General features: G+C 41.1%; 1 protein-coding gene across 7 annotated transcripts in view; it reads right to left on the reverse strand.

Annotated features, from left to right (window-relative positions):
• The window catches only part of LOC120558787 (IQ motif and SEC7 domain-containing protein 1-like), a 93,337-nt gene that overhangs the window by 23,242 nt on the left and 51,809 nt on the right, over nucleotides 1–18,286 (reverse strand). The window contains exon 1 of one of the 7 annotated variants that reach the window (XM_039800038.1): nucleotides 17,288–18,070. The exons of 4 other annotated variants lie outside the window; for them this stretch is intronic. In XM_039800038.1, the coding sequence (XP_039655972.1) occupies nucleotides 17,288–17,364 (77 nt within the window). In that variant the 5' untranslated portion in view covers nucleotides 17,365–18,070. Of the gene's footprint in view, nucleotides 1–7,540; nucleotides 7,621–14,171; nucleotides 14,308–17,287; nucleotides 18,071–18,286 lie in introns of those variants that run through there. 2 more of the 7 variants (XM_039800039.1, XM_039800044.1) reach the window with 2 other exon arrangements.

Raw genomic sequence — 18,286 nt, forward strand, 5'->3', positions numbered from 1 at the left:
GACATGTGGCAGTGATGTCATTCAGGACTACTGAGGTCAGATGTGTTTGTCATGGTTGCAATCGGGAGGGTGGCTGGGTTATTCAAAGGCACCAGGATGTAAAAAGACCAGCTTTTTCTAGTTTGGGAGATGTTGGCGGGGACATGTAGGGGTTGGTGCAATAATCTATTTGGGGCAGTGACAGACTCACACCTGTCTCAAGTCACACAGAAAGTCCTGTGGTTGACATGCACTACATGTGGCACAGCAAAGATGACCACCAGCATGCCATCTTCATTACCAATTGTAAAGATTACCTTAAAAAAGATTTTTAGGATTTTTGAATTAATATATACAGTATATTTTGTATTCAACACATTTCCTTTTCTGTTCTTTTAATACAAATACATACAATATTGTAAAAACGCAAATAGTGTAAGTAATTGGACATCAATTTGCACTCTTGCGATTAACAATTTTTTTAAATCACTGACCATATCAAGTAAATGTGCAAACTTTAAAATACAAAACTACTACTACTAAAAAAAAAAAAAAAAAAATCAGATGTCTCCATCAATTCAAGCCCCATAACCTTCCCAAGTATCTGCCTCCCTGCCTAATAGCACCATGGTGGCCAATCAATCATCGCACAGGCTCCCAATTTGTATAACATCAGCCAAACACTTTTAAATCACATCTCTCTGCTGCCCTGATTCCAGAACTGATTTCCAGGAACCATTCATCAGCATAATCCTAGAGAATAACAAAAAAAACACATCTATCCCTTGATATAAACCAGACATGTTTCTAAAATAATTATCCGTGTGTGTGTGTGTGTGTGTGTGTGTGTGTGCGTGTGTGTGTGTGTGTGTGTGTGTGTGTGTGTGTGTTTGCACGTGCATGCATCCGTTTGTGTGCCTGGCATTGCAATCAATTTAGAGCCATGAGCTACACGTAAATTACATCATTGAACTGGGTAAATTGACTGGAGGGCTTACAATGATAATAATTGCAGCTTCAATCAGATTCCATTCATTTTCGGGTGCATCAGTGATCAGATAAATAGCTAATGATGTTGAAGATGTTGTGTTGCTCAATCATTCAAATCACTCACAAGATTACATTGGCATTCAAGCGTGAAATAGTGTATTGGTTTTAAGCTGATTGTAGTATAAACATGTTTCGAGTAGGCAAACAGACATGTTAATTGCACGGAAAGTTTTGAACTGATACGGTCTTAAATTAGGGATTCAGCATACGTGTCAATACAATAGAACCACATCCTTCTACATAATATTCCAACACAAATGGGGGGTTAAGGTTGAAGAGAAACATAAAGGGAGGAAACCGATCCAAACCTCTACATTCCTATAATACTCAGACTGCGATAGCTTACATTCCACCACCACTCACCTCTCCACACACAGCTGTGCCTTCGTGGCATCCGAAGCCCACGGCAGAAACACTACGGCTATTGAGCGGCGAGGAGCACCTCACGGCTCGGCCGTCTACACTGGCACTGGCTATTGTTTGTGTTGGCATTGCATATAAAGGCAGTCTTTCTCATGTCTATTCCATAACACCATTCCAGTCTTTGATTAAGGAAAACACAGTAACTAAACAGGGGCTACGCTGTAGTGAACCCCATGACATCAATATTTCAGACTCTGAATGAATATATATATATATATATATATATATATATATATATATATATATATATCAATATTTAATAAATATTTGTTGTTTTGTGGTTAGTCATCATTCTGAGCCATTCTGACATTTTCAAACTTTTATATTCTGCTCCACTTGGAAGTGAAAGTACAAAACGTATTTCATTTTAATGGCCCTCATTAGTCTGACAGTGATAGAAACATTCAGGAAACATAATGTTATTTTAGGAGAAAAACTGGAGGACTGGATACAGATGTGACTAAGTGAATGCAGCTATATGAGGATCATGATATGTGGTTCAAATACGGTGAAGTCACCTGAAACTACAATATTCACATCATAAATGTCAACACGGAAATACATGTCATGCTACAGAGGAGCCATTATTGTAAAGATAAACCTCATTTCAAGATACGATCTGTTGTAGTCTCGCATTGCCAGACCCTCCTCCGGCTGGCTAGTCTACACAGCATTCCGGGATGGGAGAAAAACGTGCTCTGGTTTATTGGCATTTCTTTAAACCAATCACAATCGTCTTGGGCACTGCTAAGCACCGGACGGAGCAACGGCGCATCTGCAAAATTGGGAAGGAACGTGTACATTTAAAGGTTGTTTTAGTCGTGCAACAGAAAACTCAGATTGGACAGATAGTCTAGCTAGCTGTCTGGATTTACCCTGCAGAGATCTGAAGAGCAGTTAACCATAGTCCTCATAAATCCACCGGAGTTTAAAATTCCAACACAAAGAATGCGGGAGGTAACGGACATCCGGACGAAAAGAGTGAAATCGGTGGAATTTCTGGCAGCAACAGAGTAATCCCAGAAGTAGAACGTCGTGGATATAGACTAGATCTGTTGTGATTCAAGACATTTAATCAACTTTTACAGGGCAGTAATAATAACAGAAATCAGACTACATTGGTTAAAAACAACTATAAATATTTCTTATAGCACTCACAAGCAAATCTAAATGAATTTGCTGCTATATCTTCACCAAGCAAGAACTTTTTTCATGAATTGTTAAGAGACAAGAGGTTTGACCAATAAAACTGCTGCGTCACAGACCCATTTGTCAAAGGAAAGCCTTTTGTTTTTCTTTTTTCCAAAACTCTGCACATCCAAGCAGAAAACCTTCACTGCAGGCCAAGTCATCAAAGAATGAACATGAGAAAACTCAGTATCGGCTGACATGTGATGAGAACTTCCCCCCCAGCCGCACTGAGAACTTGATCACTTCTATTTAAATATTAATTGAAAGCCACAGTTGAAAGTACCTGAACAATGAAAGCAGGATTAGGAAAGAAATAATTAATGATTCATATCTCTCGTTTTTCTTCACTAGACATGTGTGTTAAGGTATTGGCGAGGCTGAAAAAAAAGCCAAAAAGTGTTTAGAAATTTAAAAAAAGAACTACCGTACTAACTGGACAGTGAGTCATTTTATGAAAGTAACACAGACAACGGGGAAGCAACCAATCACCGAACAAACGCACAGAGATAAAGCGGTCACCCTCTACGCTCCTTTTTTCTCAGGAATGTAAAATAAAGCTGAGGAAACCTTTTGTGCATGTCACGAGAGTGCTGAGAAATGGATTCATGTTGACATATTCCAGAGGAACAAGATATCCTGACTGTGCAAGTTCCATTCATACCACATTTCCACAAGACCTGGTGGGTGCAAGTCAGCAGATCTTATTCAGGCAGGCTGGGTAGGACATGAAGACTGGCTTTACAGAGTGAGAGAGACATTCTGAGAATAACAAGCAGACTCAAATTCATGATAACAGCCCCTTGAGGAGGGGTTACACAGCACCATGTTGATTGTTTCATTTCTCTAAATGCCTCCCATAACCCTTGCTTGAGACAGTGCCAAGGTATTTACAAGAAAAGAGGGTTACACACGGATTAATTCGCCATGTCTATGACAAACTACCTGACAGCGGCTAATGTTGTTTGGCTTCCATTTAATTCACACACAAACAAAAGTTATTGGACAGTTTCTAGTGCACAATGTAACTCAATAACGACATAAGTCCTACAGGGGCAGACTAGAGAAGAGCCAGCCACACGTATTATAAATCAACATTAACACAACGCTTGCAACACAACAGCCCAGATCAGAGGAGTCTCATAATAAAAAAAAAAAAGAAGACGTTTGTAAAATGTATGTAATTACAGAGGAATAGATTTCAAACGGAGAGTAAATCTGTTACCTTTGCTGTAGCCTTGGAGGTTTGATGTGCGCGTCATAAAGCGGTTTTATTGACGGAAAGCACAGCCCAGGTCTCTGCAGGCTGCAGGGCACATCGATCTGTAGCCCCTCAATTACTTATTTGAGGCCCCCGTCCCAGCTCTCTGAGCTGAGAGGATGACAAACGGGTCCTTTGTGCAGTTATGCATTGTGTTACAAATTGTAATCATGTGAAGATGTGTCTGTTTTAAAAAAAAAAAAAGCAAGACAGTGAAGGCAGGGGAGAGAGAAAGGCAGGGGAGAGAGAGAGGGGGGGGATGACATGCAGCAAAGTTTTCGGGCTGGACTCGAACCCGGGCCGCTGCGGTAAGGGCATATATGTATATGTACAAAAAGCGATAAAGATGTCAGTGTGAGAAATAGGGCTCCACTATATGAGGACAATACGTGAATATCGTGATAATGATATTATTTGCAATTCATAAACAGATATTAATGTACTCAATTCTCAATTTCTGCTGCTTTCAGTATTCTGCTAAAATACAGAAAAAGCTTGTTTAACTTAAACAAAATTAAAATCATCTCCAACATTATTTTATTGAACAAATTGCAAATTGAACATAAAAAGCACCATTAAAAAGAATGAGTTATATTTTAAAGTGTAGTTTTCTACGGATACTCTTTCAAGCAATGTCTCGCGATATGTCTCAGCCTTTGACGATGTGTTTATTGTGCAAGTTGATATTGCGATAATGATAAAAAACGATATATTGTGCAGCCCTAGTGAGAAACACAAAAAGCACTTAACACTGGTACTTTTGGTTTTTCCACTAAAGCATGACTTACTCTTGGTTTTCCATGAGACACACTTCCAAAATAAATGGGCTTGGACACGTATGTGGAAATATCAGAGGGCAGAGGGGATGTTTCTCTACCTCCCATTTTCTGGGATCCTACAACTTTGTCTGAGAAGTAGAGGGTGCGGCCAGGATTATTCCCACATCTGCAGGTTCGAGTTTACATTTTAATCAGGGTAACCTCAGGTATGAAAGGGTATAGGTATCAAGATACACTATACAAAAAGGACATCAACATTGGAAAGCAAACAACGTATAAGATATTAATTAATGGCAAGAATGTAGCCATACAGATGCATTTTACTGTATATGCAGAATTTGGACCACACTAATTAGCAGCCAACTAGCCTCAATCGTAGGCCTTGATTCCAATAGCTAGTTTTGTTTTCAATACAGTTGCAGTTTGTAAAAGGTCACAACACATTCAGGTAGCCATTTAGCTAAATAGCATATACAGCATGTAATATATGTTACATATCTCCTATAAATACATTGTGTTTTTTTTAATGTCAATCTTTAAGTTTTAGTTCTCTGTGCTCCACTATGTTCACCAGCTAGTCACCAACTTTCTGTGGGTTTTTAGAGCTTTTTTTGCTGCCAACAGCTGCAGCTGGAAACGGTGCTGATGAGAGCAGGCCATAAAACCATGAGCTGAAAGATGCTGCGGGGAACTGCAGAGGGTGGTGAAAATTATCTGTGGGTTCATCACTTTGAGCGACCCCTTTCACATTGTCGTAGTTATTTGATCCATTGTTAGCATAAGGATATTGATTATAGCAGCTTTAAGTTATTTATGACTTTATTTGCTTGAAGAATCTAAAACTCTCTGGTTATTTACTCATATTTGATAAGCATATTCAATATTGGATCCAGATTCTGTAAAATGCTATTGAACGGCTACCTGGTAGCTATTAATCAATACCTAGAGACCTCCCTGTACAAGCAGACACTGTAGTTCAGTCAGTCTGTCAGCCTTCCAGATATTTTCCCGTCCCAGCTGTTCAACAACTCCACTGTGAATAAGGTCAATTGCCTCACTTAAACCTTTAACCAGTAAATTGTATGTTCACATTACAAAGATGTTGCAGTGACAGCTGGAAGGAGCCGTTTCAGAGGGACATGATGAGTCAGCAACACAGTAACATCCTGAAATCAACCCTGATAACAGGTTAAGATTATTTTCCTTTTATAATCTGTTCATGCGTTTGGACCTAAGCAGTAAGAGCTCAGTGATCATCACCGCTTTCAGTTACACAGGAGGGCCAGTGTGAGTGGTTTACTTTATTGTCTACTGGCAGTCCTTTGCAAGTGCATGAACATCTGCTTAGCATAAGGTGAGGATTCTTGCTCCTCAGCATCATGTCTAAGCAGATTTGAGACCTTATTTTAGCTGTTTCCTAGGCGGATACAATACAGAATAATGAGCAGCGTATCCCCAGAACTTTTGCAATTACTCTGCATTTAATGATGAAACACAGAGGAATTCTGAGTAATAAAAAGCTATTGAGATTCATAGCTGCTGCACTTTGCCTAAGGATCCCAGATGGGAATTCTGGTGATAGAAGTGGACTGAGAGAGGAAGGGGTGAGTTGCACGTGATGAGGAGCAAGAGAAAAAGCAGCATGCATGCATTCAGTACAGTGCAGCTCTGTATTCTCAAACCGCCATTCTCGCGTACAGCGTGACTGATGAGGGAGAAGCCGTCTCACGCTCTGTGCATCTAATAGGCTTTAATGATGGTCTCTCTCTCTCTCTCTCTCTCTCTCTCTTCTCTTCCATTCTGTTAACATGTCTAATGAGAGCAGGTCCGGGTGGACTGTGCACACAAGCTCTTCATGAATAATTGGGGAAAATAGATCATCAAGAGGTCCTGCTATAGGTGTCATGGAAATATGTCAACAAGATGCTTGACATGAGCAGGACAATCAGCAGGAATGTGCTGTGAGTCAGAAAGATGTTGGGATTGGAAATGGGGGATTGGGCAGTTCAGAGGCACATACATGAGAGAGAAGCTGAAGGCTAATGGGCCACAAGTTCTGTGGTTTATACAGCAGCTGGTAAAGATGCATTTTCACTCAAAATAAGAGGCACAAATAAACACAAACAACTCTCCTTCCTGGCACTGTGCATCAGCGTGAGTGTGACATCAGACTACAGAGCAACGGCGTCGGCACCCCCGAGTACGAGCATCAACGGTTCCATGTCACATACTTTCCATATTGACACATTCATCTATCCTTTTATTCTGTTCACCTCACATAGGACTGCAATTGATTATTATTTTAAATCTGTTGATTCTTTTTCAGATGAATTGGCTAATTGTTTAGTCCGGTAACATGTTCACATAGCTTGTTATATCTATCCAAATGGCTAAAAATTTAAAAAAGGTATTCAATTTACAATTACATAAAAACAGAAAAAAAGAGAAAATCCTCACACTGGAGGAGCTGGAAACAAAAACATTTTTTATTGTATTTTTGCTTGATAAATGACGTGAACAATTATCCAAATTGTTGATGATAAATTTTCTGCCTAATAATTTGAGCTCCACTCTCATGCACGCACGCCAGCTCACCACACACCTGCAGTGTCTGACAATGGAAACAGCTGCTGTCCCCGTAACAGAACCTATATGAACCTGCACTTCACAGCCAGAGAGGTCTCACACACACACACACACACACACACACACACACACACACACAGACACACACACACACACACACACACACACACACACACACACACACACACACACACACACACACACACACACACACACACACACACACACACACACACACACACACACACACACCTTCAGAGTTGAGCCCACCTACCTCCACACGTGTCCAGGTTGGCTTATACAGTGTGAAATAAGATCCGGGCTTTGATGACAAATTGCTACTGAAAGGTAAGGTGACCGTAGTTACTGGAAAGCTAGACTGGCTTTGTCAGGCACAAGAAACTGGGAGCTTCCATCTGACTGATTTACTCTCCACTAATCAGCACGTTCCCCTAAACGTCAATGAAAAGAGGAGGTTCTCCTCACACAGCAACTCCCCCTGCCTTACTCAGCTGTGTCCCTCACAGCCTCACTCTCTTTGAATCTCTCTCTTTCTTTCATTAGTCTATCTCTCTCTCTTCCCACCATCAGCTGTCTTCTCGTTCTCGCCCGCAACATGCCTCTACCCTGGTCTGTGGTCATTTATTCAGCTGCTGTGTTGATGTCTATGGTTCAGTGGGGACATGTCCAGAGCCTGCGTGTTGCAGCTCTGCAAGGTCACCGATTGTTTTTTTTTCTCCCCTCCCTCTTCAGGACACATGGTGTTGCTGAAGGGGAAATCTGAGCTCTCAACCAGAACACATCCTCACACAGCCCGAGTGCAATCCAAAATGTAGTTACATAACAGGTCATCTAACAATCTGTTTATATCTGAAGAGAAAGCAGAACATGATTCACATTTAGTTGCATTGTCAAACACAAAGGTTTGAGTTTGACAATCAAAAACAGGTGAAAAATCAGTGACCATATATCCTTCTAATACAGGCAAAAGTGTGACAGTACAAGATGTGATAGTGGGATTTAATTCTGGGGGAGCTGAAAATGTATCTGTAAGCAACAGTCTAAGACTGCTGTCCTGCAAACATCCACCTCTCCATGTTTCCTCTGCTTTTGTATCCTGCTCAGGCCAGTTCTGTCCAGTTGGCCATACCTGTCGAAAACATGTCAATCACAAGGCAGAAAGAGCAGAGATTCTTGATTTCTTGAGAAATGAGCACACATTTGGTTTTGTGGATTCCTATGATTTAAATAAAAATAAAACTGTTAGCCAGATACCTTTCCTCTTTGTTTTGCAAGATACATTCAGGATAGAAATAACAGATGTGAGACTCATTCTACTAAATAAATAATTTTGCTCCCCTGTAAAATCATTATTATACCAGAACTGTTAAGTTAGTCTGGGCAGTAAATCTGGGAGAAAAGCCAGAGAAACAAGGCTGCAGCAGCCTCCGTGAGACTCCAGACAAGGCAAGATCCCCCATCTGCCTTAATTTGTCCTCTCTCCACTCCGCTCACAGTGGAATTTAGGACTGCTCATTTATTTGACTTAAAATATCTTCCATTGTTTAATTACTTAGCTCGCTGCCCTTGACATACTCACAGCTGAATTCCCTAATCAGTGGCCATTAACAGGCAAAACACTATGACGAGTCTGCTTCTTTAGGAAAAATGTCGTCAAAGCCATCCACACACTGGAAGGAAGATGCACATGAGACGGCTGTCCTAAAGTCTCTCTACCAACAGATGGTGCTAGTGTACAGTCAATGCTGTACTGAGACTAATTTAGAGTTTAGGGATATATGGCTGATCAAAAGACTCCCACTCGTCATTATCAAGAGAGGCCAAGGAAACAAGTTAATGTAAAGTAGAGCAGCAGTGGGAGGGTTACTGTTTTAAAAAGGGAGAAAATGTGCAGGGAGAAAGGAGTTAGATAGTGAGAGAGGAATTATTCTCTAGTTCCCAAAGGAGCTTATTTAAGCTGCAGGCGGACATGTCCGGGTCTGTATGAGGAGACAGGTTTTATCTCTTAGATAGTTAGTCTCACTTGACTGGCCCTTAATTTGAAAGGAACTGTCTCCAGTCTGGGTAAAGAAAACAAACAGATGCCATACAGTAAGTTACAAACACACTTTCCCATAAAATCAATAGATAGGGAATATCTGTCTGGTATGAATGAACCTTGGTCACTGAGAAGAAAAGTCATGTGACTATGGGACCCTGAGTGATACAGGCATTAGATGAGTCTCTGTGGATGCTGCCTCATAGATTGAAAGCAGGATTTATCACAATTGCACAGATCTCTGAGACCAGTTGTCAAGGAAACAGCTAAGGCTGACAGAAAGACAATGCACTGTCCGTCTCGTTAGAAGTTATAGACGTCTGTGTATGTTCAAGAAAACAGGCCTGCATTTACACACAGCTCAGAGCAATTAGTCCAATCAGGATAAACATTTAACTTTAATGACCAGCTATAGTCCCAGCCTCCCTGTCAGCATTATTTCACTCAAATATGAGATTCTGCTCATAATGAGCCTTAAATAATAGAGCCACAGAGTATACAGATAATGCATGCCCCTCTCCCAGTGGTGCTTGGTACAAATTATCCATTACATTAGCATTGAGAATCTTGGATGTTCAAATGTTTAGTATTTTGCCAAGAACAATATTTTATCCATTTATTTACCTATTCATTGCAGGCTGAGACAGAGCTAAAAGCCCCCAAAGGGACAACTCTGTTTTATAGAGTAAATGCACTGTTGTGCTATTATCAACTCCTCCCCCTGACCCTACCTCACCTTGCTCATTTCTGACATAAATCAAAACACACTGTGGATAATGAGGGTCTGCTATGTCAATGAAAAGACTTGGTGGATTAACAGCAATTACCAACCTGAGCTCTGGAGGCTCAGTTTGTTGGCAGCTGAACATCAGCTCCCTGTACCAGTGGTGCAGCTACAGGACACAACAGTGTACACACACACACTGATTCCCATTCATAGAAAAAGCACAGAGAGATGATGTGAAGACCAGGCACGCCAGCCTTTGGATTATTCAGCAGTGAATTTGGCTCTAATTAGGGCTGCAACTAATGATTATTTTCATTGTCGATTAATCTGTAGATTATTTTCTTGTATAATCGATTAGTTGTTTGGTCTATAAAATGTCAGAAAATGTTAATCAGTGTTTTCCAAAGTCGTCCTCAAATGTCTTGTTTTCTCCACAACGCAAAGATATTCAGTTTACTGTCATAGAGGAGTAAAGAAACATTTAAGGAGCTGGAATACGAGAATTTTTATTTATAATATAATAGTAATAATAGTTAACAAGTAATCGATTTTGCAGCTATAGCTCTAATTTTGCAATAATGAGCTGTTCCTTTTTTAGTTTGCCTGCAAGTGGATACAAATAGGTACAGTATATGAATCAATCAAACTGAAGACTAACAAACCAAGACGGTATACTGTATATGCATCTGTGCATGGGCAAGAGAGTGCACATGGCACAATGACTACAAGGTGCAGAATGTGTATAGAAGAGCTGCAGTGCAGCAGCATGAGCTCATCACTCTTCTCTTCTCCCCCTCCTCCTCGCCCCCCCATCCCACCCCTCCTCACGCTCGCCATTACATAAGTTAATGCAGAACACACCCTCATTATTCTCCAGGCAGGCGCTGTGAAGAGATGCAAAGGAATATGTCATCAAATGTAGAGTAACAGAAAAAAAGCCACAGTAAGAGACAGCGCCTGTGTTTCCATCTGAGCTTTCACAGTCCCCCACTCATCAAACAGAGCGGAGCATATTTTGGCCATGCTTTAATCATACATACAGTATAACGTGTGCAAAAAGGAAAACTGGGAGACATTATTAAAACATGACAATTTTTCCTGATGTACGCATCTTTATTTGTACTGTATGCATTTTCCTCATCAGACACCTCAGTAAACACCCTGAACATGAAAGGCGCTCTCCCTAGAGGGTGGCATTCTTCAGCATTAGAGTAAACAAACTGGCTTCCTCAGATGATTAGCATTTCAAAAAGCTGTACAGCTTAACATGAGCAGTGTAGATACTGCAGCAGAGGCAATGTTCCCAAATATATTATCCCATAATGTTGCAACCCTGCAGCAATAGGAGACAGTTACAGACTGTAGTTTATTCTCAAGCCTTTTCCTTATGGCTACACCACATTAGCCCATTTATTAATGTCATCATCACTTGTCCTTTCAGCAAACAAGGAAGCCAGGCAGAAAACTAATATTCTTAAAAGGTGATATAAAAGTAATATATAGAAGAAGAGAAGAAGAGCTCTTCCCACACAATGCTCATGTCTCTCTGGGAGAGACACACGTGTAAATTATTCAGTGGTGTGGACAATGACTGCAACGTAAGCATAGATCAGAAAAAAAGCCTGTGCATAAAGTGCTTTAGATAAAGTAAACCTCAAATACTGAACACCAAAGCACAAAGACATAGCAATCTCTTGTCTCTGGTCACGGGCACGGATAAAAAATAAATAAATAAATAAAAAAGAAATCCATTATGATGCACCCCACTGTGGAGGCCAGCCAATGGCAATAGCCTGAGGATACAGATTGTTGCAGTGTAAACCTATTTTCCACTGGATACGCATTTTGACAAGCATGAGTGCAAAAAAAGGAAATTTACAAAATAGGAAATATGATAAATCAAATACGAACACCTACATTTGGGCTTAGCACCAGTCTGTGTGACTGTGGTCCACCTCTGTGGAAGAATAATTACAAAAGGAACATTACTATGAACTTAATCTATTCAGCACCAAATCTGCAAGGCAAGAAAAACAGTCCACTTTTGTGTTCAGGCTAACTGCAACTTGAGATCTCCATCATCCTGACATTTCTGACCAGAATACGGCTTCCATCCTAGACACGTCTAAGCTTTTCCACCCCGGAGAGTATTTTTTCACCCACCACAGTGGAACTGCAAGCTCGCTTTGGCAGGTTGCTACTTTTCCATTACAAGCAGTTCCTCTCAACCCTCCCCCCCACCCCCCCAAAAAAAGACTTCAATTGTCATAAAGCCAGCCTAGCAAAGCACAGGACCAACAACTGGGTCAGTGCCTGCTCTCATGCTCTTTTGAATCCCCTATTCTACAGTGCTATAGGTCCAGTTCAGGCCAACATCGATGTGTGCTAATGTTCCAAGAGATAAATCCTTTTGGAGGCATTTACCTATTATGAAGCAGTGCAGTTCTGTCAGGCGGTGTTTAACATCCCAGTTCACTCAGATGTACTCCTTCCCATAGATATCCACTATGGGACGAGGAGGCACTAGTGACAAGCTCCAAATCTGCACACATTAAATAAGTAATGCGGCCGGCGTATTCTCTGACACAGAGTCATATCAGATGTACCCTGGTGTCTACGATGTCACTGCTACTGGATTCCTGTCTCAGTCATGAATCACCTCGTTACTTTAATCTCTCAGACATTTATGGCATTAACCCATTCAGGATGTTTACCTCCATTTGCTCAAAAATATTGTTCTTTTTGCTTTCTTTTTCTTCCCCCATGTTCCATCAAGGAAAGAGGGAAGGGAGGGGGATATAGAAGGATAGGATAGACAGCAAAGGGAGAGGGGTCTAAGGACGAGCAAGGAGGATTATGGCTTACTGTTGCTGACAAAAAAATAGCCCAATCAGAGCCTGGAACCCACGTCATTGAAAAAAGTAGCCCAATTTTAGATTTCTCTTTAGTAAAAGAGTGTATTCGGTGCTTTTACTTCCTGTCTTCTGTTTTATCAGTATATTTAGACAAACAAAACTACGGTAACAAAGACCAATTTCTAATAGAAGTCATGAAAACAAAATCAAATATAAAATAATTTAGATTAAACGTTAAAGCTTTTCACTCATCAGTCTTTCATCACAGACCCATGACAACATAATAATTGAAATAGGAAAATAAAGTTTCAATATGGTGTGATAAACTGAAATGACATTTGGTTTTGGATGATATATTGGAATATAGACTTTTTGTAAATATCAGATGAGTGATAACGTTATTATTGCTATTTTGACAAAAGATGTAGAAAAAAGAATTTCTACATCTATATTGGTATTGTCCTCAAAAATGTTTCTAATATTCAGAGTTATGTATACATTTGGGTGGATGACTGATATAATGGCTGAGAACCTCATTATGTATTTGCTTTGTCTGCCAGTAAGAAGCAGTTTTTATAGTAGATTATATTAAAAGGCCTGTATGTTTGGAGAGTTCAACTTTGCGTGAGTTACAGAAGTGCTAGAAAACAGATACAGTACTTCTGACTTTCCCTGCAGGCTACATAAGTAGAATCACTGGCCGAAAGTAACAGAAACGTACAATGGAAAATAAAATCGGTCAGTCAATCACATAATTCCATCACTATGGACTCTGAATAATAAGAGGAAGAAATCTGTTCTATGTAATACAAAATAATAAAATCTTTCTGCTGGTTTCTGTGTTCATTCAGAGAGTGAGATCTGAACCTGTATGTCAGAGGACATTCCTGCTGTACACTTCTACTCTAAGACAAAGTTAAATGATAATAAGGCTTAAAAGAGATTTAAAAAGAAAAGAAAACGCAAGATTATTCTAAAGTCTTGATTATCGAAGACACGTCCTTGATAAAGTCGACTGCCCTGAAATACCTTGGAATGTCTTTACTGTTCACTCTCTGCCTTTTCAGCTGTGTGCCAGTGATAATATATTTCCGTGGTTCTGGAAAGGAAACCATCAAGCTTGAGCATATAGACAGGAATGTTATTTAATCAGTGGAACGTCAGAAATATCTGCACAGACTGCTGTGGTCGGTCGGAACGACAACCACCACTTATTCTGCAGGCCACTGCCGTCCACACTGGTCTGTGCCGGATGCTCTCCTACCTTATAGTTCGGCTGGTAATGCAGTACTTCCACATCGCATTCCACATGGCAGTGACATCACCAGAGGCATCAGACATGCCCGAAAAAAGTGCGCATGGCACTAAAGGGAAGTTTCAAAAAAATTTTAAAAAAAACACTAAACTGCAGCAACTCCCCCTAAAAGAGCCACCAAAAGCACAGTCTGTGCTCACTCCCTTCTCGACCACAAATTACACCCCACATCCTTCACTTTCCATAGAAAAGCCACAGAGAGATTCATTCTTTCGCTGCTAAAGTTACTTTGTCTGTGCCTTTTCGAAGTTTTCCCTGCCCCTAGTTTATGTTGGGCGCAGAGTTGCTGCTCTAGCAAACTGTCTGATGACCAAGTAAGGTAAAGGCTTAGTACGTATAGCAGAGGAAAATCATCCCTCTTCTTAAGAAAATCTCTCCACCCACAACGAAACACACACCAGTCCTCTTTCTGCTCTCTGCAGACACCCCTTCCTTTTTGTGCCGTCCAATGCAATCTTTCACTCATCTGCTGCTCCCCAATGGTGATGGGCAGGGCCTATGTTGTGTGTTTGATGTGTGCTTGTGTTTATGTGGAAGTGACGGTAAGAGAAAGAGAGACAGAGAGGCAGAAACCGAGTGATAGAGATAAATGGAGAGATAGAAAGAGCATGTGAGAGCTTTCAGTCCCTATGTGTATGGTAATACTTGGGCACATGTCCAACAATCACACTGCTCTCAATGGGAAGGCCACGCAGGAGGGAGGGTGAACCCCAGTTCAGCAGCTGGGAGAGGCTGTTTTGAGTTACTACACTGACCTTGCTTTAACAACACAGTCTCAGTCCTGGGATACAATCTGACTATGTTAACAGTGCAGCCAGAGCAATGTAATGAGTTACGCCCAATGACCAGGATATTCCAGTAACTCTGCGGGATTAGACACATTATGAGTCGTTCACAGTGTGGGGAAAAAAAAAAAATCAACAGTCTTCCTAAATAATGCCAAAGACCACTGAGTCACAGACTGAGATCCGCCATTAGCAGTAGTTAGCAAAATATTTAGTTAATCATTTTGAATTAAGTAGACCACACACTGATTTGAAATGCTGCAAACAACTAGGGCTGCACAATATATTGTTTTTTATCGTCATCGCAGTATCAACTGGCGCAACATACTGGACACATCGCGAAAGGCTGTGACATATCGCAATAGACACAAAACTGATTTTTTTGTGTTAGTTGAAAGAAAATATCAGTAAATCCCCACATTAAAATGCAATGTGATTCTTTTTTTAGTGGTGCCTTTTATATTCAATTCAATGTTCAAATTGTTCAATAAAAGAATGTTGGAAATTATTTTTTTGAATTCACCAAGCAATGTGTGGTATTTTAGAAGAATACTGAAAGCAGCAGAACTAAGTACACTTTAATATGTATTTATCGCAAGCAATATCTTTATTGCGATATTCAACAACGTTATCGCATATTTTCCTCATATCGTGCAGCCCTACACACAACCCTACAATATCAAAAATCTGACTCAAAAGATGATAATAATACCATAGGCATTTGGTATTGAGGTAGCACCAACAGCTGTGGGGGTTCCCTGAAGCTTACGTTCAAAGAAGAGTTGCCAGCTAAATCGGTGATGCATTATTAATGAACCACGGACATACTGTATTCTCACCTTCAGAATATTAACGCTCTTGACAAACTGTGTTTTTATATATATATATATATATAAAAATATGTGTGTGTGGGTGTGGGTGGGTGTGTTTGTGGGTGTGTGTGTGAATGCATTAGCATATAGAGATGTGACAGAAGGCATGTGCTCCTGAATTTCACAGGTACGAGATCAGTGTCTTCACACCGTAGCTTGCTTCAAAATCAGACATCAAACATCTGCACGACGGAATGCGCATGAAGGAAAACCTTTGCAAACATAACCAGTTGGATGTTATTGGTGTAGCAGGAGGAAAATGGACCAAAAATATGGTTGCTCTTGTCTGTACAACTGCAAAACCTTGGATCTGGGATCCAAATGATGTGTAATAAGAGTGAGCTAACAATTCTGAGGAACTACAGTCCTTTGAAGCTGAAATTGCAGCTTGAAATACACATGTGAGATTACAGAGCATCTATTGAGCTAAAAGTGAAGACCACCCAAACATTAAAAGCACCTTTATCATTGTGGAAAATCCATTCATATCTGTCTTTTTCTTTTCATCTTCAACAGAATAGTGGTTGTTTTGTGCAAAACAGTTTAATGTACATCTCAGTTTGAGGGGGTGGAATGTATCTATGGAATCTGAAGCATCAGATATCTGTGTTGTGATTTTTCTTCTCTCTTTTTTTTTTATAAATGGTCTCAACACTGCAGCAGGGGGATGGGGTGAGTCATTTACTGTGTGAGACATACCTGGAAGCTGTCAGTGGTAAAACCTGTAATACGTTCAAAGAAGAGGAAATGTTCAAGCTACTACATATCTTGCCTCCTCTGATTTACTGTTGTGTGAAGTGTCACCAAAAGACATTAAATCAAATCTGAGGTTATGATTGGCATGTTGCGGTGAGGATGCGAGCTGCAAAGCTAGACTCAGTAATCAGGCGAAGATAATGCAGTAGGTGAAAGGTGACCGAGGAGAAATCCAAGTGGGACAGAGATGAATGAATCTAGTCAGAGCCAGCTCAACGCGTGTTTTTCAGCAGTGCCAATGCTAAACAGACAACCGACACAAACAAGATCATTCTAAGTGCCAAGTTACTTAACCAAGTGCTTCTACAAAACAGTCCTAACCTGGTTCGCTCTGAGAAATCGATAGCAGTTCAGCCAGCTCAAGCGCTCCTGGGTAATGTCTCTCTCAGGCAGCCAGTATGTCAGCATGCAAAGCTGAGCACCACAACAGTTTCTCTATCAATCAGCCATGCTTTGATGAAGTAATACTAGAGTCTGTCTAAAATCATATGGATTTGCTTAATGTTGGGAGTACTTCAACACAGACAGCAACATTAGCAAGCTGACAGCCGTGTGTGATAATTATGAGTTTTCCGAAACATGTAGCGCAAGAAGTACAACAAACGATCTAAGCCAAACGTGACTGCAGATCGCAGCCATTTTTAAAACATACCTCTTATAAAAGTTGTTGTGTGGGTGCAAACACAGCACATGCCAGTAATCCAGGCAAAACGCTTTGAACTTCCACATCCTGAGCTCAGACAATCAACAGGGTAGAAGAGTAGTGGGATCCAACAACATTAAAAAGCACCATGGCACCACAAGCGCAGGACCCTGCTCATTTCTTCAGCCAGTGAATCCCTGGCGTGGACGTGGGATCTGTCCTCCTCTGGAGCTCTAGCCTCGCCACTGCCACTGGATGACAGCTTGAGCGGTTTTAACCCGCCCAGAACCACATTACCGCTGGACCTGTCTCAGTCATCGCCAACCCAGGAAGCCAGGCCTTTTAAGAACCCTCTGTAAGGACTGATTCGGACCCAGTATTAATGCTCAGGATCCATTATTCCAAATAAGCTCTATTTTGGCTGCATCGGCTCTCTTATAGCTCCTATCCAGGTCAGTTGGTCTGTCCTCTGTGATGGTCCCTAAACACAGTGCGTCAGCCCGGGATCCTCTGAGACATCATGGCTACAGCAGAAGCTCTCCACCGCTCCAGCATGCACAGGTACTGGAATGTGTAGGAGCGCAGATACGAGCAGGAATCCTCCAATCGTCCCGTATCCCTGTTTGAACAGGCACAAACTCAACAGGGATCATCAATGGCCTCCTCCTCCGTCTCCTCCTCTGCTGCACGAACAAACTTTTTAATGATGCAAGAGTCTTTTCTCTCACTTTTTCTTCAGCAAAATGCCATGCTTCTCCTTTTCTCCTTCCTCTAGTTAAATCCTGAACCACCTCCTATCTCTGTCCCCTTCTCCTGATCCTCTGCCTCTTGCTCTCTCTCTCTCCCTCTCCCTCTCCCTCTTACTGGTACTGCCATCCACACAGGACCTCCCAGAAATGTGCCGATTCTGGTTGCCGGGCAACACTACCGTACTACTGAAGCTTCAAATGGAAGCCTAGCAGAGCAGTCTGCTATTGGTCGGTTCTTCAGCGGGGAGGGGCTGCTGCA

This window comes from Perca fluviatilis, chromosome 5, assembly GCF_010015445.1.
Source record: "Perca fluviatilis chromosome 5, GENO_Pfluv_1.0, whole genome shotgun sequence".
Classification (NCBI taxonomy): domain Eukaryota; kingdom Metazoa; phylum Chordata; class Actinopteri; order Perciformes; family Percidae; genus Perca; species Perca fluviatilis.